General features: G+C 52.5%; 2 protein-coding genes across 2 annotated transcripts; one reads left to right on the top strand and one right to left on the bottom strand.

Annotated features, from left to right (window-relative positions):
• Positions 1-1,673: 1,673 nt before the first annotated feature.
• ARNT (aryl hydrocarbon receptor nuclear translocator) lies at positions 1,674-17,562 on the bottom strand. The gene is given in 23 exon segments (XM_032234397.1): positions 1,674-1,790; positions 2,583-2,722; positions 3,390-3,549; positions 3,772-3,931; positions 4,147-4,214; positions 4,216-4,247; positions 4,363-4,482; positions 4,558-4,637; positions 4,737-4,847; positions 5,543-5,694; positions 6,245-6,319; positions 6,407-6,541; positions 6,681-6,757; positions 6,963-7,048; positions 7,316-7,381; positions 8,294-8,393; positions 8,505-8,718; positions 9,704-9,917; positions 11,452-11,496; positions 12,710-12,754; positions 13,352-13,396; positions 13,535-13,631; positions 17,431-17,562. Coding segments are annotated over 23 exon segments (2,337 nt in total). The 5' UTR covers positions 17,456-17,562; the 3' UTR covers positions 1,674-1,700.
• A 1,744-nt stretch (positions 17,563-19,306) lies between these two features.
• Positions 19,307-19,595, top strand: LOC116520238 (cortexin domain-containing 1-like). Its single transcript, XM_032234396.1, has one exon. The coding sequence runs from the start codon at positions 19,387-19,389 to the stop codon at positions 19,558-19,560; it is 174 nt and encodes a 57-aa protein (XP_032090287.1). The 5' UTR covers positions 19,307-19,386; the 3' UTR covers positions 19,561-19,595.
• The last annotated feature ends 972 nt before the right edge of the window (positions 19,596-20,567 follow it).

Raw genomic sequence — 20,567 nt, 5'->3', positions numbered from 1 at the left:
AGGAGGGAGGAAAGCTCCCGCAGGCAGAACAATCTTTTAAAATTCTAAGTTGCCACAAAGCTATAATGGAGCTGCAGCTGGATAAGGTTTTGCTTGCTGGAGGAACAAACAGCTGAGAAGATGCCCTCAGTTTGGAAAAAACGAAAACTAACCCTGCTAGGCTGGTCAAACCTCTCTATCCACCAGCACTCTACAGTATTGTTAGGGACACGAGAGGGACCAATTTAGCTGCCAATGGAACGGGACTAGGAACTAGCTTGCTCTCATCTTTTTTCCAATCCAGAGCCATGTTCAGCTGCAGGATTACGGCCACCCAGACTTCATGAAAAATAGCAGTTTCCCCTTGTGCCCATTTCAAGAACATGTTTGCCCGCCACTCCCCCAGTGTATGGCCGGTGGGGGAGGCCGAATTGACATGCTTTCCATGAAGGGAGGAGAAAAATATTCTTTTCTTTGGAATGAAAAAAAGGAAATAAACCTGCACGGCGACGGCTGGAAAACCTGATAAGGGTTTTAAGGGACAATCTGTGCCTTTCGCTTCCGACGGTGAAAGCAAGGACAGAGGTTTGGCAATCTCAAGGAAGACAAAACGCCGTGTGCTCTTTGTGCAATTTTTTTAATGGCTTTTAGGTGTCCCCGTGGGGAAGCGCGTACAAGGAAAGAGGAAAAGGGCTTCACACAGATCGGGAGGGAGGGAAGGGGGCGCCGGGAAAGCACCCCGACCCATGATAATCGCCCGGGTTGGAGAGCAACCAATCAGTGCTGAAAAGATGCCAACCAGCTTCCCTTGGTCACCTCCAGGATTAAACCAGCATCCTTTCCCTAATTTCCGAGAACGGGACAGCCCCTCCCTGAATCAGGGCTCTAGACATTATTCCTAAAACAGGGACCGTTTTTCTCTTGGCAGTCTACCATGATTGTCAATCGCAAACCCCCCCCCCACAAAAGGGGGATTTTTACGAAGAAGATTGTGCCAGCACAGTCTCCAAGCGCAGAGCACAACGTGGCCCGAAAGAAGTGTGGCAAGACAAGTTAACCAACAAAGGGACCGGATGAGGAGATTGGGGGGGGGGGGGGATGTCAGCCACCCCCACCCACCCCACATTTCATTAATACTGCTTGTGAGAGAGATAAGAGAGACACGTGTATCAAGGGAAGAAACACAGGGGGGGGGGGAAGAGTTCTCCCTGGTTCACATGTCAAAAACCGCCTCCGAAGCAGGAGCCCCTCTTGACAAAATTCGGCTCCCGCCACGTGTATAAACGAGAATACAATGTAGGTATAAAAGATTACGTCATAGAATTAAAAAATTAAAAGACCGGGGGGGGGGGGGGGGCGGAGGAACCCCTTTGCTGACCATTTCCCTTCCCAAGCATCTTTTCCCATGTTGGATGGGGAAGGGGGAAAAAAAATACACCCCTTCGGTTCCTTCTAAGATTGCTTGAATACGTCTCCAAAAGTAACGTCCGTTGCGGCTGGCAGGGAGGCAGCCCCAGAGATTTGGTGGGGAGATGCAGCCTCTCAGTTTGCCTGTGTTCGCGACTCCCCCGTGAGGCTTCTCCCCCCCACCCCACACACACAGGAAGACTTGGGGGCTCTTTGCAAAAAGTCAGGGGGAGCGAAGAAGAGACCCCCCTCCCCTCCTCCTCGCTGCTACACAGAATAATTGTCCCATCAGGGGGGCAGGTCGTCTCCCTCGCTTACTCCGAAAAGGGCGGAAACATATTCAGTTCGGGAAACTCTTCATTGCTGTAGTTGGTTCCTTGTTCCCCCAGCATTGACAGCATATCCTGGGAAGCCAAAAGAGGAAGAAAAAGAAAAGGAAGGAGCCATCAGCAAAATCCGGAATAAAATAAGGCCTGAGATTAAATTGGGGGAACTTATGAAGGGTCCAAGAGGTGAGGAGACCAACGCAGGGGGGCAAGCCGTAAAAAAGGATCTGCGTTTTCCTAACCGGCTCTCATCCCTCGACTTACGACCACAGCTGGGACTAGGATTTCGGTTGCTGAGGGATGATGCGGTCTTTAAGCAAATCTTCAGACCCAATTTTACGATCGATTTTTATGGCAGTTGTTAAGCAAATACAGCTAGAAGGTCACAATTGTGATCACATGATAGCAATAGCAATAGCAGTTAGACTTATATCCCGCTTCATAGGGCTTTCAGCCCTCTCTAAGCGGTTTTACAGAGTCAGCATATCGCCCCCAACAACAATCCGGGTCCTCGTTTTACCCACCTCGGAAGGATGGAAGGCTGAGTCAACCTTGAGCCGGTGAGATTAGAACAGCCGAACTGCAGAACTGCAGTCAGCTGAAGTAGCCTGCAGTGCTGCATTTAACCACTGCGCCACCTCGGCTCTTTTATGATGGCAAGGCACTGCAACCTTCCTAAAGGTGAACCGGTTGTCATAGTGCTTGAATTGTGCTCTGGTGACTCAGGGGTGTGTGTGTGTGACCATTGTAACGTCTTCTGAAAACGTCTTTTGATTTCGAGCCGTTGCTAAAGAGATGGTCGTAAGTCGAGGACTTCTGCACAACCCTTCCACTCCCCCCACTTGATTGCTTCTCAGTCAGCTGACTCACCGGGAAGACCTCTGGCTGGGCAGGCTGCTGCTTGCTGCTGACATGGGACTCGCCTGAGCTCTGCCACTGTGGCCAAACGCCGACTCCTTCTGCCGTCCGCGCCTGGAACGGGGCCGGATTCTGCCCGCTCTCTCCAGCAGCTGAGGAAGGATAGCAGTCAGTGAGAAAGACAGGCCTTGGGAGATCCAGCAAGGAAATGGGAACGTTTAGAGAAGAGAGGACCGAGTCCACTGCTACACAATGGGCGGAGAAACCCTCCCTAGTTTCTCAGGCTGTAAAAAAAACAGTGGGAGACTTGGACTTTCCAACTTGTTCGTGCGGCCGTACTATAAAGGAGAATTAGCTCATCTGGTGTACCTGAAAAGGCTGACCGGCAGGAAGGAGATCCCACAAGAGACCAAAGTGTCATGTCTGCAAGCCCTTTTCTTTTTGGACTTCAGGCCTGCCACAATTTCTACTGTGGGAAACTGGGAAGGGGGATTATGTGGAGAGTTGGGTGATATGTAGCCATAACAACATTCTTCTTAGAAAGTCAAGGCCATCTTTTGTCTCTGCACCTGGCCAGAAGTGGACGGGTGGACTCTGTCTTCGTGGCAATGGAAGATTGGACCATGTGATGTACTTGTGGGTGTGGGGGAAAGATCTTGAACTTTCAACTGGGTCAGAAAGGCACAGCTAAATGGCCTCTGGGGTCCTTCCCAGCTCTGCAAAGAAGCTCATTTAATGATGGGACCACGAAGGAGTCACAGCTACAAGGAGGCCGAAGCCCAAAGCTGGCGGCTCTGACGGGCAGCCCAGGGAACTTACCAAAAGGGGCGTTCCGACCGGCAAGGTTTGGGTAGGGAGCTCCGGCTGGCGAGGCCGCGGAACCGGGATTCGGCATGGGGCCGAAGGAGGACGGCGTGGCCTGGAAGCTGCCCATGGCAAACGACGGGGGGCGAGTCTTCACTGGCTGGGAAGCCGCTGGCTGGAGGAGAAGCAAAAAGCAGAAAGGAAGGAAGCCATGAATTTTCCAAACTTTCTAAGAGGTGAAGAAGAGCCCGAATCAAAAACCCCGCCAACGAGAGAGGCCACCGGTCAGTAGGCGAAGAGGCAGCTCTTGGCGTTTCACCCTTGACCCTAAGGAAGACTGTTTGGGGAAGAGGGGGGTGCAGAGGAAGAAAGAACAGCCGAAGGAAGACAAAATTACTTGGGCCGCGAAAGGCGGGCGCGATCCCGAAGCCCAGGCGCTTCCGGAGACCTGACTGGGGCTGGCATGGCGAGAGAGGTGGGCCAGGATGGGTCCGGCGGAGGTCGAGTGCGTCCGGCCAGGCTGCAGGACGTTCACTGGGGGCGCCAGGCTGCTGCTGCTGTCGGAAGGGAAGAGCAGAACGAAGGAAGACCCTGCTTGGGAGATCCTGACCACAACCGCTGAAGGGGAGACCCCCCAGGGTGCCCCGTCCTCAAACACCCCCCAAATTCTCATCCTTTCGGGGAATAGATGGTGCAGCCTTGCCGGAACGGCTGCTTCGTCGTAAAGGGAAGAGCATTCGTGGAAGAAATGGAGGCGGCTTGAGAGCCTTACCGGAAGCCCTCAGCCGGGCGGGAAGCCCCGAAACTGTTCCCTGGGCCGAAGAGGGGCTGGCTGGTGGGGCACCGAGTTGGCTGAAATGGGCTTCGTCCGGTCTGCGAGAGAGAGCGGGAGACCCCCAACGGGGATGTTGGATACAGGCGCAGTTTGGAAACCGCCCCCAATGGAAAGGAGATTGCAGAAAAAAGGCCTTTCCCCTCCATCTCACACCTGGGCTGATGCCACTATACATCTCGCTGAAGCGAGGGTCCGGCTCCTGCCCGAAGAGGACCTCGGCCTTCTCCAGAGGCTTGCTGTGCTCGGGGCCAGGGGTGCTCACGGCCTGAAGGCAGCCTGGAGAGAAAGATAAACATTTACTCACCGCCTGTGTTTCCAGCCCGCCCCGGCACCTGCCCCTCGGCCCCCTTACCTGCGGGTGCTCGTAGCTGGCTAAGCTTTCTCTCCCGGGAACCACGTCCAGCTCCGCTGGCTGTGCTGGCTGTGCCCTAAAAGGCAGAGACTCAGATCAGGGAACAGCCCGGGGGCGTGGGGTGCAGAGAGAAGTGAGCCCAGGGGGCCTCCGAGTCCTCCAAACAGGCCCTTACCTGGCGGCCAGGTGCCCTGGGCCCATCTCCAAAGGCAGGCTGACATTGGGGCCTAGCTGGGGTCTCTGCAACGGGTTCGAGCTGGCAGGGCGGGTGTCCTGGCCGGTATTTCTGCAGGGAAGGGGAAGGAAAACCATGAGGCAGCCCCTTCGGGGACACAGACCAGGGGTGGGTGGGGGGAGGCTTGGCACCCAGGAGTTAAAACTCCTCGGTCGACCCAAGGAAGCTTTCGCAGCTTTGCAAAGCACTTCAGGCCATCAACGTCCGTCAACTCCCGAAGCCCTCTGAGATGCTGCTCCTGCCTTTCCAGGAAGACCCTCATCCTTGGGGGGCTCCTGAGGCAACGTGGACTCTGCCGCTTGGTCTGCAGACCTCCCCCCCGTCCCCTCCAGCCCCTCTTGGTTTAAGCGCGGTGGTTTTTCCTGCCCCCCAACCCTGAAGCTAAACAATGGAGATGGGGATGGAGATGGTTGGTTTTCCGGAGGCCGCAACGGTTAAACCCATATCGGCTCTCTCTACGCATCACTCAAGCCAAGAAATGATGACGGGAGGCCGAGGGGCCCCTCCCGCTGGCTGACACCCCCCCCTCCTCCCCGTGAGAAAGTCCCGCCCGCTCGCCCTGACATCACGGCAGGCTGGCCAATTCGCAAAGAAGCACGGCTGAGCCTCTGCAGAACTAAAGTTCTTCCCCTCTTTTGACAGCTGTGGGGTGATTTTCCTGGATGTTTTTTTTTGGGGGGGGGGGGGAAGCAGGTGACCGGAAAGCCCTCCTCCTCGAGGGGAAGGTGGGCGCAGGGGTTACGTACTTTACGTTGGTGTTGGTGCAGATGATGTACTCGATCTCGTCCGAGTAGGGGTTCTGGAAAGTGAAGGAGCTAGTCCGCATCAAGAGCCATTCGCGGTTCTTGGATCGGAAATGGAACATGACGGACATCACCTGGCCCTTTAACTTCACCACCTGGAAAAAGGGGTGGGACCCCATCAGACGCTGTTGAGGGCCTGGGGCTGACCCACAAGGCCCCTGAGGGGTCCCCCCCGGCCTTTGGAAGGGCCAAAGTGCCCTCCGAAGTTGGGGGGGGGAGGGAGGATGTGCCCTGCCATCTTGCTCTAATACGAGGGGTCCCAAGAGACAATGGAGTCTCTTGGACTCACGAGGCAGAGCGCTCTACCGCCTGAAGTGTGGGGGGGAGGGGTCTCCAAACTTGGCCCACTTTAAGACTTGCGGACTTCCACTCCCAGAATTCTTCAGCCGGGAAGTCCACAAGTCTTCAAGGTGGGCAAGTTTGGAGACTTGGCGGCTCCTGGGCCACTCCTTTCAACGGGCGCCTGGAAGGCCGGAGTGGGTGAGGATGGTTATGGGGTGGAATGCCGTGTTATGGACCCTTTGCAAGCCCCCTACTCTCTCTCTCTCTCTCTCTCTCCAAGCCCTCTGCTCTCAACCTGGACACCCATTAGCCAATCCCAGCTGTGCTGATGGCCGAGGTTGAGCTACTCTGTGGTGGGTTTACCTCCTGGAAGCTGTTCCTCAACAGATGCTGGTCTTCAGGATGGCAGAACTCGACAATGTCCTTCCCCAGGAGTTCCTGGCACAGAGAAGAGACACCATTTGCAGAGCAGCCCCTCCCTCCGTCCTTTGGCGTCACGGGGGAGGAGGAGTTCCGGGACGCTACCTGGGGCTTGTAGCCCACGGTGGCCATGCAGCGGTGGTCCACGAAGGTGAACAGCCCGTCCGTGTTGTGGCGGGAGATGAACTCGGTGGGCTGACATACGGTGTTCATGTCTGCGCAGCTGGGGGAGCTGGTGACCTGCGAAGGAAGGGGAGAAAACCCCAGTGAATTCGGGGGAGTGAGCTTTATCCTCCGGGCGACCCACTGTCCCTCAGGAGCTTTGGAGAGATTTGGGGGGGGGACGAGCCCCACACGGCTGCACCCCTCTCCGGCCTACCTGCAACCTGCCAATGGCCACCAGGCAGAATTTGCTGCCCTGTCCAGAATCCGGATCATCGTCGGGCAGGGAAACTCCTGGGAAGGAGGAGGATTTGAATTCACAACCGGTTCGAATCAACCGGCTTCCAGAAGGCGACGGTTTGGGGTTTCTCTGCCCCCCCCCTCCATGGTAGGTTTTAATAATTACAAGATGTCAGAAACGAGAGGGGGGGAGCCAGGCAGCTGGACCGTGGCACGATTGTCAAGGGGGGAGAAGGGGGGGGAGGCCCAGGTAAGTTACCTGCCGGTGGCCAAGCTTTGATGTAGCCCGTGCAGTGGACAACCACAAAATGGGGTTCCCCCTCTTTGATGGCACCCAGCCCGTTCCTGGAAGGAGAAGAGATTTGACAAGGTTTTATAAGTGACCGAAACCCAAATAAATCTGTCCTTCTTTTGAAATCTGAAAGCCGCCGGGCTGTCGCCTTCCAAATGAACCCCCCCAAATGGCACCGAAGACCCTCTTCTTTTGCAATCCCTGCTCTCAAAGAAAAAAAGGGGGACCCTCTGCTCTTCCCCTCCCCCACCCTTTACATTCCCAAAAAAACCCGGCATCTTCATCCTCCGTCATTTCCTCCCCTCCCCGCCATCATTTACCTGCACCGATTCCTCATGTAGCTGAGCCGGTTCATGGAGACGGGATCGACGGTTGCGTTCCCACATCTGCAGAACAAGGGATTAAATATATATATATATATATATATATATATATATATATATATATATATATATATATATATATATATATATATATATATATATATATACACATACATATACATATACATATACATACATATACATATACATATACATACATACATACATACATACATATATATATTATATATATATATCTGAATTTCGGCGAGAGAGAGAGAGAGACGTTGCCTGCAGAGGCCTCCACGGCGCGGATCAGCTAAACTGGCAGGGCCCCCCGTCCCTCAGAAAGGTGTCCTGGCCAGTGTTACATGAGCCCTTCCCTCTGCTGACCGAACTACCCGTCCTTGGCACAAAGCAGCCCAGTCCTTTTCCCTGTTGAACGGCGGTTAAAAGGAACCATGCTTAAGTCAGGGGGGGGGGTCCAACCGGTGCCATTTTAAGAAGGGTGGACTTCAACTCCCAGAATTCCCCAGCCAGCAAAGCTTAAAGGTAAAGGAAAAGGTTCCCCTCGCACATCTGTGCTAGTCGTTCCCGACTCTAGGGGGCGTTGCTCATCTCCATTTCAAAGCCGAAGTGCCAGCGTTGTCTGAAGACGTCTCTGTGGTCATGTGGCCGGCATGACTCAACGCTGAAGGCGCACGGAATGTTGTTCCCTTCCCACCAAAGGTGGTTCCTATTTTCCTACTTGCATTTTACATGCTTTCGAATTGTTAGGTTGGCAGAAGCCGGGACAAGTCACGGGAGCTCCCTCCGTTACGCGGCGCTGGGGATTCGAACCGCCGAACTGCCAACATTTTCTGATCGACAAAGCTCAACGTCTTAGCCACTGAGCCACCGCGTCCCTATAGCAAATCTTAAAATGGACACCCCCGAATTAAAACGAAGCACGCTGCCCCCTTCAGCACAACACACCTCATCCGACAGATGAAGGACCTACGCGACCCCATGCACATCCTCATGGACTGCTGACCCTCCTTCTTGACCGTCCCCGTCTTCAGGTCCAGGATGCGGCCTGCGGAAGCCAAGCCACAAAATGAGGACTGGGCTGCTTCCAGCCGCCGAGTCGAAGCGGCTGCCGGCTCTCCCGCATCCCACAACCGAGCTCAGCTGGGGAGAAACCTACCGCTCAGCGCGTTCTCCGAGGTGGAGAGCTGTTCCCGCAGCTTCTCCACGTCGTCGGGGTGCACCTGGTCGTAGAGGGTGCTGCCGAACCACTCCGACTGCGGCTGGTTCAGGACGGGCGTCACGGAGTCAGAGACGTAAACCACTCGGCCCGTCTCACAGGAGACGATGAAGAGGAAGCCGTCGGCCGCCTCCAGGATCAAGTGTTTCAGCTCCTGTGGAGAGAGAGGGAAAGTGAAACGGAGCGCGGGCCGGAGGCTGCGGCGTCGAAAGGGGCCAAGGAGCCTCCTCTGATGCGGGCGCTCACGCAAGGCTGCCAACTCTCCTGCACCCTGGCCGCACCATGGACACGAGCCGCAGGTTCAAAGCAGAACTACGCAGCTCTGCAAAGGGCAGCAGAATAACAAAATAACAAGAGTTGGAAGGGACCTTGGAGGTCTACTAGTCCAACCCTCTGCTGAAGCCTGGAGACCCTATACAATTTTGGACAAATGGCTGTTCAGTTTTGGAGCGCTCACACCTTCTGGCGGGAAGCTGTTTCCGTGGATTAATTGAAATTCAAATTCAGTTATGGTTCAAATTCAGTAAAGATAAAGGTAAAGCTTTTCCTTGCACATATGTGCTAGTCGTTCCTGACTCTAGGGGGCGGTGCTCATCTCCGTTTCAAAGCTGTCCGAAGACGTCTCCGTGGTCATGTGGCCGGCTCAACACTGAAGGTGCACGGAACGCTGTTCCCTTCCCACCAAAGGTGGTTCCTATTTTTCTACTTGCATTTTTTACGTCCTTTCGAACTGCTAGGCTGGCAGGAGCTGGGACAAGGAATGGGGGCTCGCTCCGTTACGTGGCGCTCGGTATTCGAACTGCCAAACTGCCGACCTTTCTGATCGACGAGCTTGGCGTCTTAGCCACCACGTCCCTTAGAAGGCAGCACTGCAGGCTAATTCTGCCCACTGCCAGCAGTTCAATCCTGACCGGCTCAAGGTTGACTCAACCTGCCGTCCTTCCGAGATCAGTAAAACGAGGAACAATTTGGGGGGGGGGGCAATAGGCCGACTCAGTAAACTGCCTAGAGAGGGCTGGAAAGCAGTGGGAAGCGGTTTATAAGTCTAAGGGCTATTGCTAGTTTCTTCTCCCCCTCCACCCTCTTTGCTCCGGACATCAGAGGTCACAAACGCACACCCGCCCAGCCCCATCCCTCACCTGGTCAGTGAGGAAAGATGGCTTGTAGGTGCCATCCGTGGAGGTGTTCCCAGTGCCCCGCAGCGACTTCATGTGAGAGACGGCCATGCGCAGGATGGTCAACTTGTCCGGCTTGCGGGCCAAGGCGCTACAGGTGGGCACCATGTCAGAGAGCTCGGTGATGTAAGCGGTCATCTTGTTCCGCCGTCGGCGTTCGATCTCGCTGTGGTTCTCCCTGGGGATGGAGAGAGAGAAGCGGAGAGAAAGGGGAGGCCAGGTTGCAAGAAACTGCCGGGCTCAAAAAGAAAAAGAAAATAGAGAGAGAGAAAGAGAGAGTTGACGGGTGGGGAAGCGGAGAAAGGAGAACGGAAAGAGGGCCACGAGGTGTTAAGGCTTGGAAAGAGGATGCGTGCCGGGCATGCAGACAGAGAAAAGCAGGCAAGATTTCGAGGAGCGTTGCAACCTTCCGCTCGAAGCAAAACACGGAGAGCCACCGCCTTTGGGAAGCTCAGGGAAAGGGCTTGGAGGACAACAAGGGTCTGGGAACGGAGCCTCCAGGGACAGAGGCAGTCTATCCCTCAATACATTCCCCGCGTGCCTGATTTTCTTTCCATCTCCACCTGCAGATCCATAGCCTATTCAGGCCTCCTTCCTTTCTGGCAAATTCTAGTAAACAGAAGACGATGGGAGCAGGAATAGAATACACCCACTGCCTCGGGGCTGAAAGGACCATCACGACTGGGGAGGGGGGAAAGGAACCCCCCCCCCCAAAAAAACCAGGTTTAGTATCATGGCGCAGAGACATCCCTCCAGGATCAAAAAACACCGTTTGCAGCCGCAAAGTTTTGCAGAAGCTTTCCTTGCTGCAAAATCATCAACAGTCCCCCCCCCCAAAAAAAGGGTTTTACAAGCTTTCCAACAAAAGGGGGGGGGGGAGAAAATAGTCAATAAGAAAACCAGGAGCCGGAAGCATGGAATGGAGGATGGATGTGGGTAGTGAAGAAAGAGAAGGCTGTACGGGTGATTTTTTTAAAACAGAGAAAAAAAAATCAAAGTTTTAGGTTGTTCTGGAGGGAGGAAATCTCTCCTTTCCTGGGCCAGGAGTTCAGTGATGTGGGGCAGGAGGAAGGTCTGGGGGGGGGGCAATGAAGAGGAGGCAGAAGAGGCAAACAGGGGGGAGCCCTGGGGTGCTTTACGGCAAGTCCCTCCAACCTTGGCAACTGACTCGCACTTACGACGGTCACAGATTCCCCTTTTGCAACCTCCCGACGAGCCCAGTCGCTGGGGAAGCCGGAGTGAACGAGGACGGTCGCAAAGTGGAACAAAACTCACTCAACAACTATTTTGCCTGGAAATGTTGGGCTCAACTGTGGTCGTTGAGGACGGCCAGCCTTTGAAAAGCAATTCTGCAGGAATTACGGTGGCGTCACTAATGCAGGCAGCCCCCCCCCCCACTTCCTCTCTGGTCCGCTCAGCCCCTCCAAGCGGGACACGGCGGCTTTCAGGAGTCGGCGAAACCCAGCCAGTTTCTGCCACAGCTGCAGACCCTTCCTGGTCGGCTTTTCACGGCTTCTCGTGTCCAACCGAGCAGCTGATCCCCCAAACTCTGTGTCCACTTTCCAGCCCTCGATTGAACGGGGAAGGCGATGGGTGGGTGGGTGGCGGAGGCTATGACGGGTGGGAAGCAGAAGAAAGGGGAGGGGAGGGGAAGTGAACAAACTGTGGTTTGTCATGCGCCGAGAATCCAAAGCAAATCTCTGGCTTCCTACCTGGCCAATCTTTCCTTATCCGCCGAGCTCTGCTCGTCATCGGACCTAGAAATAAAACGGGTGAGCTAAGCTAAAACTTCAGAGGGGGCGCGGGCGGGTGGGGTGGCCTCCCAGGCCAAGAAAGAGAGGGGGAGGGGGACCCAGCTTATGGGCCTGGTTTTCACCGGAAGAAGCCCAATGGAAGAGGAGGGGGTCAGCGTGCCCCAACAGCCCTAGCAGAGACTCACAGCGCAGAAAAGAGGGGGGGGGGAGGAAGAAAGGAGAGAAAGAGGGAGGGGAGGATGGATGGATGGAGCCAGGAAGGTGCAAAGGAAGCTGATTTTCAGCCGCAGAGAAACTTATTTCGGGAGGTGGGCTCTGAACCAGGGGGACAAACTCTGCCCCAAAAGGCTGAGAAACCGCCTTCCGTACAGAAAAATAACAGAGAAAAACAAGAATTCTTCCAGAAAAGAAGATTGTGGAATAAGACATTTGAGTCCCAGGCCCAGCAGAGTGGATTTTATCCCTCTAATGTGGCATTTTCTCAATCTCGGCAGCTTTAATAGGAAACGGATTTCAACTCCCAGAATTCCCCAGCCAGACAGGAGGCGAAGGCCTCCCCTCTTAAAAGCTGCCCCTATGGCCACTATTCCATTTTCACGTCAAGGGCCGGGCTGTCGCATCCGAGATTTTGTTGCATCATCTGCCAAACGTTTTGACGGGCATCTTAATGGGGGAGCGAAACATAAATAACAGAGGACAACTAAAAAACATCACCGAGGCTCAAAATGCATCGTGGCTGATTTGCAAGCCCGGCTGTAACTATGCAGAAATCAGGGTGGGGGAAATAAAAAATAAAAGCCAAATCCCAAGCGATTCCCTGAAACTGTCAAATAAAGAGAGAGGAAAAAAGGAAGAAGTTTGCAATGAACTTAGGTGCTAGCAAATCGTAAACTATAAAAACACAGCCGGATACCAGCAGCCGCTCTCTTTTCCCCAGCCAACCACTTCGCAATTGTAAAAGCCCAGGCGCGTCCCTGCATAACATTAAAAGGCTAAAGCGAAACACGAAAGGCTCTCCAGCCTTGTTTTAATGAACTCGGCTTCATTTCAAGGCCAGGTTGGGCTCCAGCAAGCCAGTATTTTCCAAGGAATCAGGGGGGGGGGGGGGGAAGAGTCCTGCTTGCATCCGAACGCGGGAAATCCCGTCCCGCTTCTTTGCGGCTCAAGGAATCCCCCCCCCCGGAGGCTCTTCTCCTCGCTGGGTCAAAATTCTTACCTAGCGAACCGCTCTTTGTCCGTGGAGAGCTGGTCGTCCTCGCACCTAGGAGAACAAGGAGAAGGATGCCATGAAAAGAGTCAGCGGGGTAAATTTTGACGGATTAAAAAAAAAAAAGAAATGAAAGTGTCTTTGACACCTTTATTTCTCTCTGAATCGAGCAGACCTTTATCCCATCTCTCCTGCACTTGCTTTAACAAGACTATCACTGGGGGATTTTAAGAAGGGGACAGCCATTTCCCTGGAATGGTCCAGGGTTTCCTGCTTGAGCAAGGGGGCCGACGAGAGGACCTCCAAGGTCCCTTCCGACTCCTGTTATTCTGGTCAGGGGGAATTTCCTGACAATTGGCCAGTGGAACAGCTTGCCTCCGGAAGCTGTGGGTGCTCCAACACTGGAGGGGGACTGGAAGACCATTTGCCTGAAATGGTGTAGGGGTATAAGGGTGGGGAACCATGGCCCTCTTATGCTGGCTCGGGAATTCTGGGAGTTGAAGTCCACAAGTCGTGAAAGACACATGGCTCCCCACCTCTGGCGTAAGGGCTCCTGTTTGAGCAGGGGGCTGGACTAGAAGACCTCTTCCGGTTCTGTCCTTCAGTTCTACCTCTATAGCTTCCTTGCCAGGAAGTGGGAACGGAGCTCACCTGAGGAATTTGCTGTTCCCTTCGCCATCTTCGTCAAACTCCAGCCTAAAACGCAACAGCAACAAAATTAGGGATGGCGGGTTGAAGTCCTTCCAGGTCAGGCCCACCTTTGAGTGGAGAAGGTCCCGCCTCTTCCTTTGCCCCTGTTATGGGACCAAACCGCGCGGACCCTTCCTAACGTACCCCGTCCGCCGCTTGCTGCTCCTCTGGCTGAGGCTTCCTGCGGCTGGTCCCGACGTGCCCGAACCAGCCCCCAAGGGAGAGACGTCCGATGCCATTTCTGGAAAGACGGAGAAACAGGACGGTGGGCGACGGCAAGGACCGTTTGGAAGGGGGGGGGGGCTGGCCGTTTATTTATTGAATTTATTTACCGTTCAACGCACAACGAAACGCCTCTGGTTTTCACTTAACTCACTCAACAACAGAAATGCTGCACTCAACTGTGGTCGTAAGCTTGAGGACGACCTGTATTACATCTCCAGCATACAGAAACAAAGTCGGAGACTGATTCTTTCTCCAGAAAACTAAAAAAATGCAAGTTAATTAAATAGTTTCAGTTGTTATATCCCGTAAAGATATTACAGACTCGATAGGAGGAAAAAAACCCAGTCTGATATCAGCCGGTGGTTCGATTCAGTAGATTGCACGAAGAGGAGGAAGGATGAGAGACATGTAACAGATAATTACTATTAAGCCGTATCTGAAGCAAGATCTAAATTTTTGGCCTTCCATTTGAGTAGAGAAAGAATCGTACCAGTTCTCCAGACTATGGAAATGAAGAAAACCCACAAAGACGCCGAGGTTTAGCTACAACTAACGGCTTGCTCCACGCCACTTGAATCCTAGGAAGAAAATTGATGCCATATGGGGAAAAAAACCCGAAATTCTGCAAACTCTGCACTGAATTATGAAGCGCAGATAGATGAAAAGATTCTTTGCAGCAGGAAAACACAATTCGAACGGGGTGTGTTGGAGACGAGGCGGCTTTGCTGGATAGGAAACACCCCCGAAAGATTCCCATGCAAAAGGCCCAACTTAATTAAATAGCAAAAATGGTAAAAGCAAAGAAACAAATTAGGGGAACCACCTAAAACACTCTTAGAAGCTGCTCCCCCCTCTTTTTTTTAAGCAGCTAAAAAGATGGAGGCAGAAGAACACAAGGGATCCGACACCAGATTTCCCTAGAATGTCTCTAAACAAGGAAAAAAACCCACCACAATTTCTTCCCAGAGAAGGGTTTTCACTTCATTTGATTTCCTGGCAGGAAAAAAAAGAAATGCAAGATTTGGACTTTTGAGAGAGAAAAATACTTTGACTGCAGAGACAACGCCAAAAAGGGAAAAGAAAAAATCTTATCTATTTTTGCTGCGCTTAATGATAAATATTTACGGGCAGACTCCCGTGGCTTCGAAACTGAACTGCAATATGAAAACAGAAGCATTCAGAGTAGCAATTTTGCAACAAGAAGAAGTCCTCCATATAACCCACCCTTTCAACATAAAACATGCTAGTTCTCAATCCTCTCCGGGCTGCAACCTCTCCAGCTTCTAACACCAAGCGCAAAAAGGACTTTAAAAAAAAAAACGAACGAACCTACCAATGCTCAGTCAAACCTGGGACTTTTAAATCCGCGGCTGACACGATCCGAAGCTCTTTTTCCCGAATGAGAATATTTGCAAATATTTGCCTCCAAAATCAGAAACAAAACACACCAGAGGCCGGCCAAGCGCTGACGTATTTTCCTCCCAAGGAATTTCCAAAATAATTCTGTACACCAAGGCAGCTGGGAGTGTTATTATCTCACAGGGATCCTCTCTATGAAGTTTGAATGATAACAAGCGACGTCACAGTTGATCCTATCCCGAACTAAAAAGAACAAAGAGTTACTGAAGTTCGATAAAAGTTTTTGCTGAGCCCGCAGGGTGTTTTTATCAATGAATTATGCTTCCGTGCGTGTTTGTGGCAAGAGTTTCTGAGGATGGCAACAGGGCTGGTTAGAGAAGTAGAAAGTCTGGATAGATGATAGATAGATAGATAGATAGATAGATAGATAGATAGATAGATAGATAGATAGATAGATAGATAGATATAGATATAATAGATGACATATAGATATATAGATACGATTAGATAAGTAGGTAGGTAGGTAGGTAGGTAGGTAGGTAGGTAGGTAGAGATAGATATAATAGAAGATATAGATAGATAGATGATAGATAGATAGATAGATAGATAGATAGATAGATAATAGATGATATATAGATATATAGATATAGATATAGATAGATTAGATAGGTAGGTAGGTAGGTAGAGATAGATATAATAGAAGATAGATAGATAGATAGATAGATAGATAGATAGATAGATAGATAGATAGATAGATAATAGATGATATATAGATATATATATATAGATATATAGATAGATTAGATAGGTAGGTAGGTAGGTAGAGATAGATATAATAGAAGATAGATAGATGATAGATAGATAGATAGATAGATAGATAGATAATAGATGATATATATATATATATATATATATATATATATATATATATATATATATATATATATATATATATTTAGATAGGTAGGTAGGTAGGTAGAGATAGATATAATAGAAGATAGATAGATAGATAGATAGATAGATAGATAGATAGATAGATAGATAGATAGATAGATGATAGATAGAACTGCAGATAGATAGATGATAGATAGAACTGCAGATAGATAGATAGATATAGATAGATGATAGATATAGATAGAATAGGATATATATATATATATTATAGATGATAGATAGAGATATAATAGAAGATAGATATATAGATACATAGATACATAGATAGATACATAGAACATCTGCAGATAGATAGATAGATAGATAGATAGATAGATAGATAGATAGATAGATAGAACATCTGCAGTGATTCCCTTAACAACTCTGGCAAGAAAGGTTGAAAATGGGGCAGAGCTCCCTTAACAAATGTCTCAATTAGCAGGAAGAAGTTTGGGCTCAGCTGTGGTCGTAAGTCGAGGACCGCCCGTACAGGAACACGCTCTTTCATTTCATCTAATTCCGGGGCAAAACAAAACTCATTTTTTGCCCACGATGGGAAAATGCAACTCTTGAAAAGACACTTTTTGTACCTTAAATGGGTATTTGAGTCGCTGTGTCCTGAATTAAACAGCACCGCATGGATTTCGCATTCAAAGCAGAGGGGGAAGCAGAGGGGGAAGGAGGGAAAAAACCCAGATTTTGCAATCAGGCTTTGCAAAAACAGCAGAGATTTAATCAAGCACAGCAGCCCTTCCGGCCAGGCCGGCTCCCCTCCAGAAGGATCCGGAAGCCACCACTGCCCTGGCTGGGAGCGATGGGACTACGGGGTCCTGCTCTGTCTGGGAGTGATGGGACTCGTGGTCCTGGCCATGGGGAGAAGGACCAGGAAGCCAATGCTGCTGTGGCTGGGAGCGATGGGACTCGGGGTCCTGCTCTGTCTGGGAGTGATGGGACTCGGAGTCCTGCCCATGGGGACCAGGAATGCTGCCCTGGCTGGGAGCGATGGGATTTGGAGTCCTGCTCTGTCTGGGAGTGATGGGACTCGGGGTCCTGGCCATGGGGACCAGGAAGCCAATGCTGCTGTGGCTGGGAGCGATGGGACTTGGGCTGGAAGGAGCCCTCCGCAGGAGAGGCTCCAGACTGTCTCCAAGGGCCGCTCCACAAGCAACGCAGGGGGGCAGCCTAGCCCCTTGCACGGCTATCCTGGCCCTTGAGACGGGGAGGCCGCTCCTCCTCCTGTCCTGCCGGTGTGCCCGGACAGCCCCATGGGGATCAGCCAGCCTTGGCCCGGCGGCTGGGGATTATGGGAGCTGCCTTCCAGACCATCTCGGCCCCCCCCCCCCAGCTCTTCTGGGCGGGGGATGATGGAGCTGGGGGCGGCTGGGGAGGATGGGGAGGAGGGTCCGGAAGAGTCACGGGGACGCTGGCTGCGGAAGATGGGGTAGGGAGTCCCGCAGCAGGCAAGGAGGCCCCTCCTAAGACCCCCCCCCACCCTTTCCCCCCCGAGACCCCCCCCCACTCACCCTGCCCCGCGGCGGCGGTTGCCATGGCTACACAGGCGGGCGCCCCCCCCCGCCCCGACTCCGCCGCCCCTCGCTCGCGCCAGGTCCAAGATGGCGGCGGCGGGCGAGCCCTGCCGGGGCGGGGCCTAGGGGGCGGTGGCTGGAGCCGTCGCGAGCTCCCATTGGCTCGGCCCGCCAGAGAGGGCGTGGCCCAGGGGGAAAGCCGTCGCCGAGGAAGGGGGCGCGGCTCAGAAGTAGGGGAAAAGGGACGGGGGCGGGGCGACGGTGACGTCACGGGCCAGCAGGTGATGACGTCGCCTTAAAGGTCCCGCGTCACGCCGCTGTCATTCAAGGACTGGGCCTCCCATCGTCCCCTGCCCATCACTGCAGGGCCCATTTGCCCCAGCCTAACCAGTCCGGCTTGACCTATTAAAACTCAATTTGCTTTGGTGCACCACGCGTCCCCCTCCTCCTAAGGGAATCCCTTGGACAACAATCCCCATCATCCTGGGCCAACACGCTTGGGGCTTCCTTACTTGGAAAAGTTTGGGGGCAACAACATCCCTGGGCTTCCCCCAAGAGAAGGAAAAGCCCAGCTGTGTGCGCCGCCCCCAAGGACAGGGATCCTTTGGGCTGGGAGTGATGGGAGTTGTAGTCCAGCCCAAAGCTCCCCCCCTCCTTTACTGTGCCCAGTCCTCGGATTGTGGCCACCGCTGCCAAAGGCTCTTCCGGGACGACCCTCCTTCCTTTGCTTTCTGCCCAGTTGCCCCGGCAAACAAGATCCAGACGGACCCCCAAATATTTGGGGGCGGAGGGAAGAAATGCGTTGCCAGAAGGCCCTTTGCACATGCTCAGGAGCCCCGTCCAAACGTCTCAACCCACCAGACCTGCTTGGATCCTCCTTGGACAGCAGCGGGGGAGGAAAACAGATCCCCCCCCCTCTCCAGAGGGGACCATCTCTGGCTCCTTCTCTCCCTTCCGCAGGGACGGCAAGAAACGTGATACCGTATTGCAGCCCCACCTTCTGAAGTATTAATGATATTTCCAGGGGCAGCTCAGCAGAACGGACCAGTTTCCCTGGTGCGGCCTGGAGCCAAGGCCAACCAGCAGCCCTCCCACTCCCCGGCTCTTCGGAAGGGCAAGGAACGGCCTTTGGGGTGCCAGCCGTGGATTCCCTGTGGATCGGAGTGGATCCCTGGCTCTTCCCAACAAAGAACCGTCCCTTTCCTTGCAGCACGCCCCCACCCCCAACGATCTTTTAACCAGGTTGGTGCCAAGCAGATTTAACAGATTAACAGAGATGGAAAGGGACCTTGGAGGTCATCCAGTCCAACCCCGCCCCAAGCAGGAGACCCTCCACCATTCCTGACAGATGTCAGTCCAGTCTCTTCTTGAAAGCCTCCAGGGATGAAGCTCCCACAACTTCCGAAGGCAACTTCTGTTCCATGGGTTGATGGTTCTCCCTGTCAGGAAATTCCTCCTTATTTCCAGGTTGAATCTCTCCTTGGTCAGTTTCCATCCATTCTTCCTTCTCTGGCCTTCGGGTCCTTTGGAGAATAGCTTGACCCCCTTCCTCCTCTCTGTGGCAGCCCCTCAAATATTGGAAGGCTGCTCTCGTGTCTCCCCTGGTCCTTCTCTTCACTAGACTAGCCAGGCCCAGTTCCAGCAACTGTCCTTCATATTCTTAACAGATTAGCAGAGTTGGAAGGGACCTTGTAGGTCATCTAGTCCAACCCCGCACTCAAGCAGGAGACCCTCCACCATTCCTGACAGATGTCAGTCCAGTCTCTTCTTGAAAGCCTCCAGGGATGAAGCTCCCACAACTTCCGAAGGCAACTTCTCTTCCATGGGTTGATGGTTCTCACTGTCAGAACATTTCTCTTCATTTCCAGGTTGAATCTCTCCTTGTTCCGAATCTCATCCGTTGTTTCCTTGTCTGGTGCTTTGAGAAATAGCAGACCCAGCGTTATCCAGGCTATGGAAAGTCCCGGGATGGAGCCCTTTGTGGATGTGGACCAAGGCATCTGCCTCGCCTTCCTCTCCCTGATGGGTCTCTTCCTGCTGGCCATGATGGTGAGGTGCGCCAAGCTGATCGTGGATCCTTATAAGGCCATCCCCACCTCCACCTGGCAGGAGGAGCCCTTGGACTGATGGCCTCGCGGCAAGTCCAGGAAGGTGGAAAAGAAACGGCGATCCCTTCATCATCTTACAAATCTCTCTTGGGTTTGGGGCTGGACTAGAAGACCTCCAAGGCCCCTTTAAAGCAGCTGTAAAGTGAGATTTGGACATTAAGTGTGAAACCTACTGGGTCAGGCTGGAAAGCCTCTTAGAGCCCCTTTACTTCTATATTAAAAGTCACACAGACAAGAGTTGGGACTTGCAATAGAACAACAGGGACAGTTAGAAGTTGCTTAAAGGAAGTGTCCCCATTCACTAACCACAGGATGTTCTCGCCAACGTCCCTATGTCAAAGCTTGTGTTAAAAGTCCAAACCACAGTTCAATTAAAGTTCGTTAATAACACGTAAGCCATACCTGAAACAAAAGGAGAAGTAAGACCCTCATCTCCTTATAAGGCTTTCTCCTCAAGGTAACCACTAAGAAATGTGTTAAGTATTTCCGTGTTGCAATGCTTTTGAGAATGTATAAAAATGCGTGCTTCGATAATGAAGGGTGTTAAGAACTTGCAATGCTAAGCCATGGGCTCGCTTTCTCAACCTGGCTGCCAAATAAACTTTTCCTGTATCCTGAGAAGTCTAAAGCCTGTCATTTTCTGCAACACCTTCCAACTCTCGTTATTCGGTTGCTCCGTGTGGCCTGCAGGAAACGCAGGGCTAAACTGATAGATTTGTGGACTGTTGTTCCCGCACAACCCCCTTTTCCAACGCGGAGAGTTGGTCGCCTGAAAGACTTAGGTGGTCTGCGATAACCCCCAGCGGACCAAGAATTCTGCTTTCTCTGCTGCCTTCGACTTCCTCGGCGGAGACAGATATTAAGGCTCCATCCCCTGCTTGCAACCCCCCCCCCACCCCCCCACCCAAAGTACATGGGTTTTTGCTTGCTGATGCGTCTTCTGTGCCATGATCTCATCCAGGATGACCGAAGCTGGCTTCTCTTGCTAGTCCGAAGGCTCTGGGTAATTTTCTCCAAGGGCCCCAT

The sequence above is a fragment of the Thamnophis elegans genome, chromosome 17, assembly GCF_009769535.1.
Source record: "Thamnophis elegans isolate rThaEle1 chromosome 17, rThaEle1.pri, whole genome shotgun sequence".
NCBI lineage: Eukaryota > Metazoa > Chordata > Lepidosauria > Squamata > Colubridae > Thamnophis > Thamnophis elegans.
Note: the sequence above shows the minus strand (reverse complement) of the source record. Positions and strands in the feature narration are given on the sequence as shown.